Consider the following 16,897-nt stretch of genomic DNA (forward strand, 5'->3'; position numbering starts at 1 on the left):
ACGTCCGTACGTGAAACGGCAAAAAAAATGCACTGCCACTGTTTAAATGTCTAGAAGTAAAAAACAAACACTAAAGTGCATGTCATCACAATGTTCATAATGTGCAATACTGTATTTTAAAGGATTAAAGCCCAACCAAAAAATATTTACAGCTCCCCCCACTAACTAATGCACGTTATGATGAAAACAATGTTTTGTTTAAGTATGAATGCCCAATCAACACGTATTTACAGCCCCGCCCCCGCCCCACCCACTGACTAATGCATGTTATTATGAAAACAATGTATTTTTTTAAGTATTAAAGTCCAACCAAAAAGCATTTACACCCCCCCCCCCCACACACACACACTAATGCACGTTATTAAGAAAACAATTTATATTTTTTGTGTGTCTATTTTTAATAGGCGTGGCCGAGGTCACAGTTTAAATTGCCGACGTCAAACCCCAAAATGGCTGATGAGCCAGGAGGCAGCACGGGCGTGCACTGCAGAGCAGCTCAAAAGTGACGATTTGCCGAAGAAAGCGTGACAAACTTCTCACAAGACGATGCAGCACATTCGGTACGTTGTCATTTGGGGATTTCGAAGCCCCAGTTCTCGTCTTAAGAGTGATAAGAGCATGATTCGTTGACGTGATGTAGCCCCATGTGTGTGCAGACAGCAAAATGTTTGCAAACAAATTGGCTACATTGCGTTACCGATCGCTCTTTGTTTAAAAAGAAATCATTCCATTGTGTGTGTTTCAGTCCCTCAACGAGCACAGACAGCTGGGAAACATCAAGAATGTGGCCAAAACGACCAGAAAGGGGCATCTTGTCGACGCCATAACAAAGTGAGTCATTTTTAAATAGTTCCGATTTTCTCTCCGTCTAATCTTTAAACGTCAGCGTTCAGTATTCAAGGCTTTGCGCAATTGGCTCGTTTTTCATCATGATACATTCAACTTTTGAATGAAAACACTAGTTTGGTGTTTTTTTAATAGCAAAAACCTGTGGATAAGTCACCCACACAAATGCCATTAGTGGACGTGTAAGGAATAAACAGTAATCCCTCGATTATCGCGGTGGTTAATGTAGACCAGACATGGCTGCGATAAATAAAAAACTGTAAAGTAGGGTCATCCCTATTGAATAGTATTTTTTTTAATTAAATAGTGTTAAGTGTAGGAATAGCTTCACATCTTTCTGAACTTACAAATAATAATCAAACATAGGCTTTGTCATCATTGACTCGACAAAAGCCTAACTGTCATCGTACCCAGATAACTGCTAATGATGACATTGGTAATTGGTACAAAAATTTCTGCCATGTAGTGGAACTGTGCACTCAAATAGATTATATACTTTTACCCTGTTAACTTTCTTAAAGACCTCAGGGCTTGGACTGTTTATTTTTAGTTTTAAATGTGGTTTTGACAAAACCTAAGAACATTTATTCAACAATAGTGCATTTTTGACTCATTTAAACATTTTTTTCCTTGGCATAAGAGAAAAACAGAAGCTTTTTGGATATTTATTTTTTTAAGAATGAATGGATTTGAAATAATTGACTGAAAAACTCAAGGCAGAAGTAGGATTTTTTTTTTTAATTATTTTCATGTAATTTGTACCTTGTGGGCCCCTGGCCAGTGTGTTTTCTATATTTCCCACCAAATCAAGATCCTGATTACTTGTTTGTGGAAGAAAACATGAAAAATAGATACCATTTTTTAGCCTCTCTGCAGCAGACAAAAAGAAAACCAGACCATCAGGAGTATGTCTAATATTGCCTTCTTTTGCAGTGTCTGAATAATGGGTACCCTTTTGATGTTTTATAGAAAAAAACTAAATGTAGGTGTTTTTGTTAAATTTGACTTGATTAGGCCCTAGTCTGTATTTCTATATGTAACTTAATTTATTGTGCCTTGATCCCTTTTTGTTTTCCAGAGTTCCACCCAAGTGGGACAAGGTTTCCTGCCCATGTACAGATAGGCTGATGCACCCCCTCGTTTTTCCAAAATAAAAGGTAAGACCTTGCGAATGGTGTTTTACCTAACTATGTATTGACCCCTTTTTTTGTTTTCCAGAATTCCACAAGGGGGACAAGGTTTCCTGCCTATGTACAGATAGGCTGATGCACCCCCTTGTTTTTCGGTGCTGGTGGTTACGCGAGAACCAATCTATGCGTTTTTCAAAATAAAAGGTAAGACCTTGCGAATGGTGTTTTACCTAACTTTATGTATTGACCCCCTTTTTTTTCTTCCAGAATTCCACCTGGTGCCAAGGGGAGTTTCTTCATCCATTTGAAAATGGATGAAGGCAAAACTGATTTTTTAAAAATGCTGGACGGCCTGCGCGAACCTATCTCGAGTTTTTCAAAATAAAAGTTTTTCAATATATACATGTGACTGTCTTTATCTATCAAAAAAATGCAAGTAACAATCAAAGTTTAAAAAATTTTATTTAAAGGTGAACATTTCAACTTTAGCACACTTGGTTGGCATTACATTGAAGTGTTGATTGGTGTAGCCAGTCTTTTCTTGTTTGACCTGTAGACATAAGATGAGATATTTTAGTTAAAGGTTCACAAAACAATTTTACACTTACAATTATTTTTTGTAAAATACACTTAGAAAATAAAATCAAACTGGGGGAATAAACACTTTGAAAATAAAATTAGAAAAAAAAGCTGGGGGAATATAAGTACTTATAAAATAAGGAAAAAAAATAGGGGGAATAAATACAGAAAATAATTTTTAAAAAAAAGCTGGGGGAATAGATGTTAACACAGGTGTAGGGAACTTATGGCTTGGGTGCCACATGTGGCTCTTTGCAAACCTGTGAGCTAAAATATGGAACCCACTGGTGACAGAATTGATACCATGTCCAGTGCTGCTTTAATCTTTTTTTGCATTAGACTGCTAGAATGCATACTCATTGATTAGCAACTGCATAAGAATGTTGTCAAAAGTATTCTTTTTTTTTTTCCACTTGACTTTTAAATTTGGAGTATGGTTCCTAAGGAATAACCTTCGAAACTATGAATTGTTTATGGCTCTTCGTTGAAAAGGTTCCCGACCCCTGACTTAGAAAATAAAATTAGAAAAAAAAAGCTTGGGAAATAAACAGAAAAGAAAAAAATAAAAAAACAGGGAATAAACACTTAGAAAATAAAATTTAAAAAAAGCTGGGGGAATAAACACTTAGAAAAAAAATTGGGAATGAATTCCTGCTCTAACATTAACTGAGATCCTTCTTACCTTAAAGATTTAGTCAAAGAGCTGTGGAAATGAATGGCCAGTGAAACATCACCATGATGATTTAGGCTTTTATTTAATTTGGATTTTCACAAGTACAGAGACACCATATGATTCAAGTGGGCAACTTGTGAGGAAGATCTCTCAGGCCTGTTGCATGCAAAAAAAATAGCAAAAGTTAGAATATATAGAATGGAGATTCAACTTTTTTTGTGGGGGGGGGGGGGGGGGGGGGGGGGGGTAGTTTTACCTTGATCTGGCCCAGGCTCTTCTATAACCTCAAGAGTGCTCTAGGCATGCTAGAAGAGCTGCATCTTGGTGCTAAACAGGGAAAACTTGCACACACAAAAAACATAAGTTAGCATATATAGAGCCTGGAGATTCAACAGATAGGCTTGGTTGTTTTTTTGGGGAAGTAGTTTTATCTTAATGCTAAACAGGGGAAACTTGATTTAACCAAGGAATTTGGGGGTTGCCAAACAATTACGGTATAGAGAAATCTTACAAGAAATTTAATAAATGATCAAGAATGAAAATTAGTTAGCGAGTGCCAAGTGCATTTTTCCTTTTCCAGACAAGGCGATTAAATATACAGACCGACGTTAACAGCTAGGACAAGGGTGTCAAACTCGGGTTGGTTCGCGGGTCGCAATAACGTCAACTCGATTTCACGTGGGCCGGACCATTTTTGAAATAATATTTTGATATTTTTTTTCTATTTAAATTGGATTTTAAAAAACTATCAAAAGCCCTAACTATTCAGTTTTTATAGATCTAAAAAAAAAATGTTTGTTTGAGCTTTTTTTTCTTCATGAGGGAAAATATCTAATAATTTGTTTTTCATTTCAAAAGGAAATAAAATATTTTTGGGAATATGTTCAATACTAGAGTGGAAAACACAATTGTTTAAATATATTTATTTTTATATTTTATTAAATGCTTTTTGAACAAAAAACACAAAAATGAAAAAAGTGATTAAAAAACTACAATTATTGATTTAAAAAGGGGAAAATGAGGAAATATAATATACATGTATAATCTTCACTTGAATTTGATCCTAACAGAAAGTCTGCACTCATGATTTACTTTCTCGGGCCGCACAAAATGACGCGGCGGGCAAGATTTGGCCCCCCGGCCGCCGCTTTGACACCAGTGAACTAGGAGAAAGTTGGATTAATAGTTTTGTATACGGCGATTAAATATACAGACTGACATTAACAGCTAGGAGAAAGTTGGTTTAACAGTTTTGTATAAGTGATTTTTTTTGTAAAAACAGAATTACAAATGGGCAACGGGTGTTTAAGCACTCGCAATGAAAACTACCATTACATCCAACAAACAACTGGAACCAAGTCGTGCCTTTGGATGTCATTCTAGAGTGAGCATTTACCCAGCAAACTGTCGGTTGATGACTCGGCGTTGTTTGATTAAATTTAAAGTCTTGCCACACGACTCAATAATGGAGAGAAACGGACAACATACTTTTAAGTCAAATCGTGACGCTAACGCTAATGCTAACTAGTAACATACGGCACAAAGCCCAAACTTAAATTGTCGACGGTGTGCTAAACCTGGCATTAAACTAAGATATATGTTGGCGTTTTGGGGTCAATTGATTGCTGAAAAATCTCCCGATAGCTTGATAAAAACGCATTTAGGCCAGTAAATTGCTCCATTCCTTACCTCGTTTGGCGTGCTCGACCGACAGCGTGGGAAAAAGCCATCCAAAGGGAACAGTTACTGCGCATCCGCTTAAGTAACCCAGCCACGTCGACAATAGGCGTAACCACGCCCATATTGTAGAATAGTCGTGAGTTTTGTGGTCTTGATACTATAAAACAGTACGTATTACTAATACATGGTCATTTTTTAATAAAAAAAAGCCTTAGTATACATGGTCTTAACTATACATGGCCATTTTTTTAAAGAAAAAAGCCTTACTATACATGGTCTTTTTTTGGGGGGGGGGCCTTACTCTATATGGTCATTTTTAATTTTAAAAAAGCCTTAGTATACATGGTCTCTTTAAAAAAGAAAAGAAAAATAAGCCTCATCATCTCATCTCAATTCATCTCATTTTCTGAACTGCTTCATCCTCATTGTGTTGCAGGGGGTGCTGGAGCCTATCTCAGCATACTGAGATGGTGGACACCCTGAATCGGTGGCCAGCCGATCACAGGGCACAAGGAGACAAACAACCATTCACGCTCACAATCATACATAGGGGCAATTTAGAGTGTCCAGTCAGCCTACCATGCATTTCGTGTGAATGTGGGAGGAAACCGGAGTACCGGGAGCAGTGTTCCCTCTAAGCTGCGCGCGTGCGCAATTGCGCACTACTCTCGTCTTCTCTGCGCAGCAGCAATCATATGGCGCGCAGTAAAAAAAAAAATCGATTTTTTTTTTTTTTTTTTTTTTTTTTTTTTTTTTTTTTTTTTTTTTTTTTGTGTGCCCATAGCGAGCAATGATGATGTCGTGACCGGATGATTCGCCTAAAGACGTTTCGCCGACGGACGTTTGACAGACGGACAGGTCGCCGAATGGACGTTCCGCCGAACGTTCATTCGCCGACCTGCCCATCTGTCAAACGTCCGTCGGCGAAACGTCTTTAGGCGAATCATCCGAGTACCGATGATGTCGCTCACACTGGTACTCAGTGCGCTCAGGGAGGTTGACTTTCTGCTCAGACCAACGAAAAATTAGAGGGAACATTGACCGGGAGAATACCCACACAGGCCCGGGAGAACATGCAAACTCCACACTGGTGGACTGACGTGGATTTGAACCCAGTACTTACTATACATTTTTTAAGGCAAAAGGCCTTACTTACCTTACCATAAATTGTCTTTTTTTCTAGAAAAAAAAACACTTTACTTAGTATACATGGACTTTTAAAGACTGTAAATAAAACCTCATCTCCTTTTCTGAACTGCTTCATCCACCATGGGCTCACGGAGGGTGCTGGGGCCTATCCCAGCTGACTTCAAGCCTGGAGAAAACATGCAAACTCCACAGAGGTGAACCGACCTGGATTTGAAACCAGTTCCCCCGCTGTGAGTATGACACATTAACCACTCATCCACCAGGCCGCCCAGCCACAGTATACATGCTTTTTTTAAATTCAATGACAAAGTCTTACTGAACTATTTTTTAAAGGAAAAAAGTCATGGTATACATGCTTTTTTTCAGGAAAAAAAAGCCTTATTATACATGGTCTTTTATCCTAGAATGTTTACTTGCATACTGACACAAGAAAGCTAAAAGTACAATAATTATTGCTTAATGTTTTTCCAGAGCTTTTATTTCTGGATCTGTACACAAGGTATTAAAGTACAACAGAAGATACAAAAGAATGTTTAACAAAATGAGCAAGAACAGAGAGAAAACAAAAAGAAACAAACAAACGGAATGTCTATAATACAATTCATATGTACAATAAAGATAACTTCTGTTCTGGAACATTTCTTTCTCATAGCCATTTTGATTGTCTAGAATTCTGAATATAATTATTTTACGTAGCTTTTTTTTAAATTCACAAAGGTATTCAATTTTTTGTGTGTTTTTACTGTAAAATGACTTAAAAAAATACAAAATATAAAATGACATTTGCTTAGTGCTGGCTTGCACACACGCACACACACACGCACTCACATCAATAAAATATCACATTTTTCACAGGGTGGTCAAAAAAAAAATTACCACTTCTAAAATGGTCTTTTACATTCTGACAAGTGTTTCTACAAACAAACCACAGAGTGAAATAATAAATAGCACTGCACGGCGACCCACCATCTACTGCATTTTTCTCTCTCCAAAAAACAAAACAAAAGGGGTCACACCACACCCCAAAAAGCAGCAACCATCCCTTTACCATGTGAGACAAAACATTTTTTTTCACTTTTAACGTTAACGCTCAAGACCAGAAAGGCATTCTTTTCAGTCTGAGGGGGGGTCAGCATGCGTAGGGAATGGAAATACATAAAATAGTGGCTGGGAATGCCAAATCCCTCATAGTGAAATTTCAAAAACAAGATAAACAGGCAACTTTAACTTTGTGAGCATCCAGTTTCCAATTCTTGTTCTTTCCTTTTTTATATTGGTGGTGCCACATTTGTGAGAAAAGCTACACGGAGGGGAAGGTGCTGTCAATAAAACACATTTTCATCGAAGTGATGCCGGGACGGTTTTGGAAACGTTCACAGATCGCATTGCGCGTCGGCGGTTTCACTGTATGTGACGATAAGGAAAAAGCCAAACGATCCCAAGTCAACCAGTAGAATGCAAAAAAAAAACCAACCTCAGAATTCTCTACATATTTACAACATATGGCCATTTAAAATGCACATAGATTGACGAGGTCAGGTCATGAGACTTGTTAAAGGCTACTTGCTAATTCTTATGTACATCAATGAAGCCGAGGAAAGAGTGAATGAGTTGCCCCGCAAACACAGAAAATGTCACGTACGGCCCCTGAAATGAACATTCGCATCACACAATGCATAGATACGGGAGGAGCCCGCACTGAAACACGATGCACTCCAAACACCCCCCACCCCTTGCTACATACACTGCCGACATTAACCACGCGAACACACACACGCACACACACAACAGTATGGGCATCTCAGTTAATACTGATGTTCACACTACAAAAAAAAGAATGAAAATCTAAGTTGCGAGATGTAATGTGTAAAAACTCAAGTGAATTAAAGTGCCTGCATGATGCCAAATGATTCAACTGCAAAAACCACTGCTTGCCAAATGTGGGAAAAGGTCAACTGGGCAAAACAAAATGGGAGACAAAACCAATCAAAATGAAATGTCCAAACATGATCGTGGTGTTTGAAATCTGCTTTTGGTTCATTCTTGCTGTCGAGGATGTTTAAAATAATTGGACGCCATTACACTTGTAAGACACCTGATTGGTTAAAAGGTAGCCTTGTTTGGTTGGAATGAAATACTGCACCACTTTGGCCCTTTGTGGAATACTTTGGAGAGCCCAAATTCAAATGAATCATCCAAATCACCAGGAAACCACAAAAAAATGAATGAACCACAAGTAGATTTCAACCACTGTAAGTGCTTCAGTTAAAGTAAAAAAAAAATCACTGTTCCCACTGCACGAATAAAATCAGACGCACAAAGAAATCCGATTGGACCTGCAGGGTGAACGTAACTCGAGTACACGAGAAATATGCCCACGGAATAATCGTAAATGCAAGCAACATGCTGACTGCAAAGTACCAGTGAACCAAAAGCAAACTTTGGGAGGGTGGGGAAAGGGAAGTACCACTTTAAAATAAGCACCTTCTAAATCAAATGATTTTGGCAGCAGAGAAGAATGGCAGGGTGCTGTTGACGTGGGATGTTACCGCTGCGACAAACATAAAATGGCTATTATAAACTCTTGAGAGAAATCAAGATTCTTAGTTCTATATGAGAGACATCACTGATGTCATAGTACACAAAAAAACGAGAGAAAAAAAGTATATTTCTGTACATATATATAGCGATATATATATAACGTGAGGTCAGTCTTTTATGTACACGCCCCCAAAACAACCCTAAAAGAACAAGGGACGAGGTCGAGGAAGATCATTCGGACTGAAGTGCTGCTGTGTGCTGCACGTGATGACGCGCGTGCCCCCCCAAAAAGCCGTTGGGCTCGCCAAAGTCCGTTACCGACACGGCCATTTTGGCGCCCGTTATCCGATGGTGGTGCGGCGCGGTCCGGCGCGCTTCAAAGTCCACGCCGAGGTTGCCCACGGAGACGTCGCCCATGAATGAGTCTGGCAGCGCCATCTTGAGTCTCTTGGAGGGCCGCTCGCAGTCCTTGGCGACGCACACACCGCTCAGCTGGCCCAGCTCCGAGTGGTAAAAGCCGGCGTCCAGCATGTCGAGGCATTCGGCATCGGCGCCGCCCGACGGGAAGCCCAGCGACTCGTCGTGGTTGAGGGAGGAGGCCCTGTGGAGGCTCTCCAGCGGGGGGAAGCCGTACGAGTCCAAGCACGACGCCTCGGCCGGGCTGCACACCGTCGCCACGCTATTGCTCAGAGCTGAAACACCAACATCAATCACCCATCAGTTTTTTTTTTTTTGCACTCGACTGACCGATATAACGTCGTTTGCACGGTCATTCCGTTTATGTCCAAGTCACCTGATTTTGATGATCTGCGATACAGCTCACATCCTAGTCCTTGGAAACGAATTACGGAAGGGGCGTGCATCAAAAATGTCATGTGCCCAATTTGACCAAACGTTATAGATCTATATACAGTAATCCCTTGAATATCGCGTTTAATGTAGACCAGACAAGGCCGCGATAATCGAAAAATTGAGAAGTAGGGTCACCCCTATAACTTTTTTTCCCCTTCAGTGGTGAGTCCTAGTTGCAAGAGTGGCTTCCACTTACGAGTTTCAGCGTGGATTTTCACATTTTTATGAACTTTAAAAAATAATAATTTAATAATAGCGGGAAAAATGGCGAAGTTTGCGATAAATGAGGAGGTAATCAAGGGATTACTGTAAACGGGTTATTAGTACAGTAAATTATTCGAATAAAGGAGAAAAAAATCCCTCTAAAATTATGTTTAAATATGTTTCAATGGAATGCGATATCTTGGTTCTAATTTTCTTGACTTAGGTGTCGCTTTGTTCCATTTGTTTACGTATTGTGAAAGTACAAAGTTTAAAAGTAAATACATTTAAAAAAACTGATTTTTTTAGAGATCCCCTGAAGGTGACATTCATATATGTCAATCAAATGCCAAAGGAAAAAATAAAAAAAATAAATTAAAAAAATGGACTGGGCACAAACCTGTAAGGTCACTGGCAGTAATGGAGTTGAGCAGACTGAGCTGTTGGTCCGTCGTGCTTTCTATCCTTCCTCCGCCACCACCCGAGCAAACGGACGACGAACTGTCCACAGCCAAGCCCTCTGCTTCATCCACGAGCCGGTCCATTAGGTCTCTGTAATGCCAACCAAGGTTTTTTATGATAGTTGAGTGTCGAGAGAATTTGTTTCACAGCAACTTTGCCTGCTGATGTCTACTCACGTGACGCCTGGGTAGCTGCTATACTTTTTCTTCCCGAAGCGATTTTGCTGCACGAAGAAGTCAAAGCGCTCCGACTTCTTCCACATGTAGTAAAATGCCACGCATTCTGCTACCGTTCGCGTTGTCACCTAAGGTTGGAAAAAAATATATTCAATGCTCAATGCCTTCCATTGACAACGTTAGACATTCAATTAATGAAAAATGGGAGGCCTGTCTGGCTGAGAATACTCTTCTTTAATATCCATTGACGGCGCTAGACGTTCAATCCATTTTGATGGAACATCGAGCACCATCAATGAATGGCTCTTTCTCACATCAAGATAACATGACTTACTTTATGTTTTTGAATGAGGTGAAAGTTCTTGTCATACATCTGCAGAGCATGTTCAAAATTCTTGCACTCTTCTTCAGACCACGGTGGCGATTTTTCTGAAAGCATATATTTTGCAACAGCTTTCACTCGTGTCAAGGTTAAATGACAAAAAGTTTACTAGGCATTTGACATTTAGTTAGCTGTTTGCATGCAAAACATATTAACTTGGCTTACCTTTCGAGGACTTTAGGTGGCTACAGTATTGCTCCAGGGCCTCGTGGGTATTGTAGTTGCACTGGATGAGCTCAAGCAAAGCCTGTGTGAGAACAAAAGAGGTTAAAACAAAAGCCTATGTTAGTATATGAGACTGGATTTGTTAAAAAAAGAGACACTAAAATTGTTACATTGGGAAGCCCATTGATGTTGGTCTCCTCTTGAACTATATAGTATTTAATTAACTGATAAAGGTGAAATTGTAAATATAAAAGGTGCAGAGACATAAACTGTAGATAAACCTGTTAATTTTCATTTAGCATCTTTTACAAGGTAATTTTCCTATGTGTAGATCTTCCGAAAGTATGATGAGTAATAGGACAAATTGACCTGTTCGTTGTCTCGAACGTGGAGTTTGTCATGGGTTGTCTTTTCATCCGTCGTCCGCGAGATCATGTCCATCAGAAAGCTCTTGACCTTGCTCTCTGTCAGCGCACCCGGGCTCCACATTAACTCATCTTCATCTTCATATGCTGCAAAGCGTTGGTAGTATTAAGTTGATCGCACGATTAGATACTGGGATGAATTCCCATGGAAAATAAAACAAGAGTAAATACCTTTCTCCCCATCTATGTAATGGCTGATGGTCAAAGGAACTTCCGCTTGGTACTCCGAGCCCACCATTATTTCCTTTTCATAAAAATCGATGTGTAAGATTAACGGTATTTCATGTTTTCCAACAGTTCCACTGTATTAAACTACACACCTTTCTGGAGTCTTCTGGACTAGGACCATCATCATCACACTCGGAATCTTTATCACCATCGGAGACAGCATTGGCTAAAGAAGGGGTTATTATATTCATTTCAAGTTCCCTTGAAAAGCAGATCTCTAAATGTGTCGAAGTTGTGTCTTAATGTACTTGAAGCCTTTTTTGGGTTGATATCCATTCTAATATTACATGTAAAAATGCTTTTGATTAAAATTCTCTTTATTCCATAATTTAAATATGTTGCTGATGATAAAATATACTTTAAACAATAAACAAAATAAATAAATATCCACTGATAGATGAAGGACAGTTCTCTGTAGTAGCTTACATCGGAGTGTTCTGGGGAAGAAATCAGTGGCTTCGTGGGAGGTGACTGAAGGGGTGAGGTCGTCCGCTGATGACTGGGTCTCCTCCTCGTAGTCACCAGACAGCAAGTCTTTGGCAATTTCCTCCTGGGAACGATTGTGTCAAGTTGAACAACAATTTCACCCGGGAAAAAAATATGCCTTTCCTCCCCCACACACAGACTGCAGCAACGCACGCTCACCTTGTCCAAAGTCATGTCGGGCAGCTCATCAGTAAGATCACCAGAAGAGCTGTCTATACTGGAACCACCTGAGGCCTCGTAGCGATAGATGGCAAGCAGCTCATCCAGAGGCATGTTACCCTCCTGGTGAAGAGAGTGGAATGACATTAGTCAGTAAGGTGTATGTTTAATATAGTGTAAAGTTAAATATTTTGTTCATTCATCCACTCATTTTTTTGCAAAGATCTGTTATCAAATATGCAATATGTTAATGAGCTACTTCATGAGACTAAGTGAGCATTTACTGTAGATTTTCTTAAAAAGTCCAAACTTTTTATTTGTTAAACGTTGAGGTCTGAAAGTATGTAAACATTGCGCTATGGTTGTAGAATTTAAAAAAATCAACCGTTAAAAATACAACTTGTGTAATAATTGTGAACACAGTGTACACACACACACACACTTCAATGTTCTACAGTTTATCAATCTGTCGATGGAAAGATTTGATTTTGGTAAATCTGCTGACAAAGATATATAAGTGAAGCAATTAGACCATATTACATTATTATTCGCAGAGCGGGATAGTTTTTCTATCAAGTAATATTACATGATATATTTTTCGATTTAAGTGTTTTGCGGTCATATTGTTAATAAAGGCAGTCTTCAAAATATTGTAAATATACCTTAATTTTGTTAAAAGGTTGCAATGCTTACCTTCTCCAAATCTGCAATCTCAGAGCTAAAATTTCCTCCGCCTTCCAGAGACTCTTCTTCCTCCAGGGTCCTCTCGTCATCATACTCGTGAACTAACATCTCTGCGGTCGGATCAAAATCATGATCTTCTGACGACAAAGAGCCAACTGTGGTAGGAACAAAGAGAAAGGCCCAAAAATTAGGTATACATTTTAATTGCTTCAACAGCGGGGAACAAGCCAAAAGATTTTCCTCTTCACAGAACCCCATAGATTTCCAATTGGTCAGGCTAGTTTGCTAGCCAATCAAGAACATGGATACTATGGTCCACAAAACAGGCAATGGTAGGTTTGGTATTATGTGTAAGTAGGGGATAGGTGCTGTTGGAAAATGACATTTCTCTCTGCATAAAGTTTGTTAGAAGCTGGAGGCATGAGGTGTTTTAAAACCTCCTCGTTGACGGCGACAATGACCTGAAAAGGCATACTGGACCAACACCCTCATGACTCACAGCTTGCGGCTATAGGTGAGGTCAGGAACATAGATTTAACATAAATATAAATAAATACCAATAAAAGATGGAATTCTGACTTTTATTCTCATATTTTCATGCTCATATTTTGTTCGGAAAGCCACATTTCTTCAGCATACAATCAAAACAACGGAATTAATCCTGCCATTACAATAATTTTGAGGGTGATTAAACATGACCGATGACTAGGCCTGGGTGATATGACAAAAACTGTTATCACGGTAAAAAAAAATGTCAGTCAATATCAATAATTTAATTGTCTTTTAAATTTAAAAATTTTAACTTCTCTGAATAAGTAAATAAATTACTTAACTCATTATTGAATTATGAAAGTAACTACATTACCTTACTCCAAAAAAAAAGGAATATAAAATATGAGTGTTTTTGTTATTCTGTCGTGCAATAAAGCTAAGACAACCCCCTTCTTACACCATGAAAAGAAATGGATAATAAAAACCTGCAGAAATTTTGACAGGCATCTTTATTTTTATAACTGCCTTCAAACCAAAAGTTGCGGTGCAATATGAAATAAATAATCAACTGAAGACATCATCACAATTGGCAGGCAGACTATTTTCAGCCTCACATAAAAAAGCGGTGTAAATTTACCTAACGTGGCCATTTAAAAAAAGTTGGATGAACTTAACCCAAGTCAACAAGTTTTAGATTTTTGCAACGTTTTTATAACATTTGCATAAAATTGGGAAACTCCTTGATCTCAAGTAAGAAATGAATTACAAACTGTCCTCAAATGAGGAGAGTGAGTTAAAAGGGTTAGGGAAATTTTCCATAGGGCTGCTGTTTCTGCACAGGTATTGAAAAGGCATTTAAAAAAAGAATGAAATCACTTCAATCAATAACTGCTGGATACACTTTAGAGAGAGAAATAAGACGGTGGACTGATGTCTTAAACCTGTAACTGTAGGCTTGAGGGATTGGGAGGATCTGTTGAGCACTGCTGTGGTTCACGTGTGTTCATAAGTAAAGATAAAGTACATGACAGGGAGACTTCACTTGGATCTTTTAGTGGGTAGGCTCGGTGTTGTCCTGCAACCTATAATCACTCATTTTGGCTGTTATAGTCCTTTCCCTATCATGCTCCGTGTGCCCCGCCCTATTGCCAACTCTGCTAAATGATTAGGTGTTCCTCACCATCTTTGTCTACTGAACGTTGGTCTGGAACTAGCGTTCAAGTCGCATATGATAATTTTAATGTTAATCTTTGTGCATAAATGTGTTACCCAAAACTTCACTTTGTAAATTGCTTATTCAACTGAAAACATATTGGCTGAATCTGAAGGGAAATTTAACAAATTGTGCTTTTTTTGCAAATTGTAATGCTTGAAAATGTTGCTCTCATGTTAAAAACTACTACAGGGCAAAATATCGTATAAGAGTCAAGTGTCCCACTTGCACTGTGTAATTTTTTGTTATAAACGTTATTAAACGAGACAAAAATAAATAGTTTTTAAAACAATATATCATGAGACTGCCTTCCTGCCAAAAATCAGAATAGATGAGGCTACTTTAGTATTTTCTCAAATCATTTGTAGATACATAATTACTGCTCCATTAAATTATACGTCTTTTCTGTGACATTATAACTAATCTCTAACATTTTCCCCATTAAAATATGTATCGTGTACAATCATTTTCTTATAAAATTGCAATGCTTTTCTTATATTGAAACGTCACTAATTTCACTAAAACATTTTACCAAATATACAAATTTTCAACTTACCTTTATCAAAGACTCACATTTTGGTAGATCTAAAACATTACCAATATCCAATATTCCCGCAAATTTTTATATGTCTGGACATACAGTCAACTTCCCTGAGCACACTGAGGACCACTGCAAGCAACATCACAAGGGCTTGCTATGGCCACACACCAGCATTACACCTGCCATCAGCAAGGTGATGTTACGATTAATATCCATAAATAAAAAAAATAATGTCACTAAAATATTCACAAATCTGACCTTTCTGCTGAATTTGTTATTTGTAGTAGTCAAGCACCATTTAGTCTATAATTTTCCATCGGAAAACTCGTTTACAACTTTAACTTTGCTGCATGTTTTGCACAGCATACCTTTTTTTTCTTATTAATAATGATAATTACAAAAAGTTTGTTACTATTTTTACATGTTTAATCTGAGAACAAGAACATCATCACATTTTTGTCATATAAGTCTTACCTGGACTAGAACTCCCAATGGAAGCCTGGTGGGATGGAGGAAAAAAAAAATCACAGCATTAATTACACTTTAATACAACACACACACACAAAGACACATACATATCCATTGATTTATATATACATATGTATGTACATGTATGTATGTGTATATTTTTACATACACATGTATGTACATATAAATATATATATACACACACAAACACATACATACACACATACATATACAGGCTAGTGTTATATTATTTATTTTTTAATTTAACACAAACGTGTTTGTAACTGTGTAATTAGGTAATCAGTCCCAAAAATCGTGTACATAGATGAGCGCGCAAAAGAGGCATTTACCGTTACCTGAACGACAGTATGCGGCTGAGACGGCTGGAATCTCTCAATAAATAGCAACCATGGGACATGAGGACTTAAAAAAATGACAGAACACGGAGACGTTTTGAAAGACTAGAGTGACGTTTATAAGCGACATAATTAGCCAGCTAGCTAACATCACAGCACTGACGTTAACCCGTCAACGTCGATGCATGTAAACATGTACATTTCGTTTGGCGCGGCAGAACATTTGACGGCTTTCGAGTCACCGGCGGCGACAACTCGGACACGAATGAACGATTTAAAGATTCCGGCGCTTCGCTCACCTCCACAAAAATGCGCATAATCTCGCTCTCTATTTTGTATTTTTTTGGACAAGCGAATGCTAAAATGAACGTATCAATGTACGCCGCCGCTATACCCAAGCAGCTGAGAGCGAAGGCGCAGCGGCCTTGGAGTGAAGGATCACTCCAGACATTCGGGCACATCTACGACCAAATAAGACACATCATTTTGACAGGAACCACACTAAACGTTCGGAAAAAAACACAATCTGTCCAATCGCTAGCAGAAATATGGGAAAATGACACATTAAATGATATAAATATCGATTTAAGATCGATCGCTTCTCCCCTGTTTTCCCTCTTACCTCCGCCATATTGGTAGCTTTAGCTAATGAGCCAGTCGTAGCGCAGTACCCGGATGACAGCTCTCAGCCAATCAGAGAGCTTGCCGTCCGTCAGTCGTGACGCCGTTCAAAACCATCCGCAGATAAACGGGAATCCTTTGCAACATTGTACATTTTCATGATTTCATTTGAAATAAAAAGAAGTCTCGTCGTGCAATGCTGCCTGTAACTCACCCCAGAGTAAAATCCTGCATAATCTTTCTCACAACGAGCTGTAGTCGTGAATGTGGAAGGTCACGGCTCCAGCTCTAAATCAACCCATTACCAAAAACTGTTAAATCCCGACAAATGTCGACCATTATAAACATGAACACGACATTGATTTGACACAATTTGACACTGCAGAGT

The 16,897-nt window shown here is 38.6% G+C and overlaps 1 protein-coding gene and 2 long non-coding RNA genes across 5 annotated transcripts; 1 reads left to right on the top strand and 2 right to left on the bottom strand.

Annotated features, from left to right (window-relative positions):
* Nucleotides 1-359: 359 nt before the first annotated feature.
* On the top strand, nt 360-2,381 carry LOC144074521 (uncharacterized). Of its 2 annotated transcripts, XR_013300317.1 has the most exons (5): nt 360-560; nt 746-831; nt 1,780-1,828; nt 1,925-2,003; nt 2,244-2,381. It is a non-coding gene; the product is annotated as an uncharacterized LOC144074521 (long non-coding RNA). The 2 variants fall into 2 exon arrangements; XR_013300316.1 differs by lacking the exon at nt 1,780-1,828.
* Nucleotides 2,382-2,419: 38 nt separating this feature from the next.
* Nucleotides 2,420-4,987, bottom strand: LOC144074520 (uncharacterized). Its single transcript, XR_013300315.1, has 4 exons — nt 4,918-4,987; nt 3,485-3,569; nt 3,238-3,384; nt 2,420-2,526 (listed from the first exon to the last, which is right to left on the bottom strand). It is a non-coding gene; the product is annotated as an uncharacterized LOC144074520 (long non-coding RNA).
* Nucleotides 4,988-6,517: 1,530 nt separating this feature from the next.
* mier3b (mesoderm induction early response 1, family member 3 b) lies at nt 6,518-16,603 on the bottom strand. 2 transcript variants are annotated; one of them, XM_077601261.1, is made up of 13 exons: nt 16,511-16,603; nt 15,539-15,563; nt 12,828-12,973; nt 12,135-12,257; nt 11,916-12,039; nt 11,582-11,655; nt 11,433-11,505; nt 11,206-11,348; nt 10,837-10,918; nt 10,624-10,718; nt 10,290-10,417; nt 10,052-10,203; nt 6,518-9,290 (listed from the first exon to the last, which is right to left on the bottom strand). In XM_077601261.1, exons 1-13 carry the CDS (start codon nt 16,517-16,519, stop codon nt 8,830-8,832), a joined length of 1,635 nt encoding a protein of 544 aa, XP_077457387.1. In that variant the 5' UTR covers nt 16,520-16,603; the 3' UTR covers nt 6,518-8,829. The 2 variants fall into 2 exon arrangements, with proteins under 2 accessions (XP_077457387.1, XP_077457386.1); XM_077601260.1 differs by lacking the exon at nt 16,511-16,603 and adding an exon at nt 16,188-16,487.
* Between the last annotated feature and the right edge of the window lie 294 nt (nt 16,604-16,897).

Source organism: Stigmatopora argus, chromosome 5, assembly GCF_051989625.1.
Source record: "Stigmatopora argus isolate UIUO_Sarg chromosome 5, RoL_Sarg_1.0, whole genome shotgun sequence".
In the NCBI taxonomy this organism is placed as follows: Eukaryota; Metazoa; Chordata; class Actinopteri; order Syngnathiformes; family Syngnathidae; genus Stigmatopora; species Stigmatopora argus.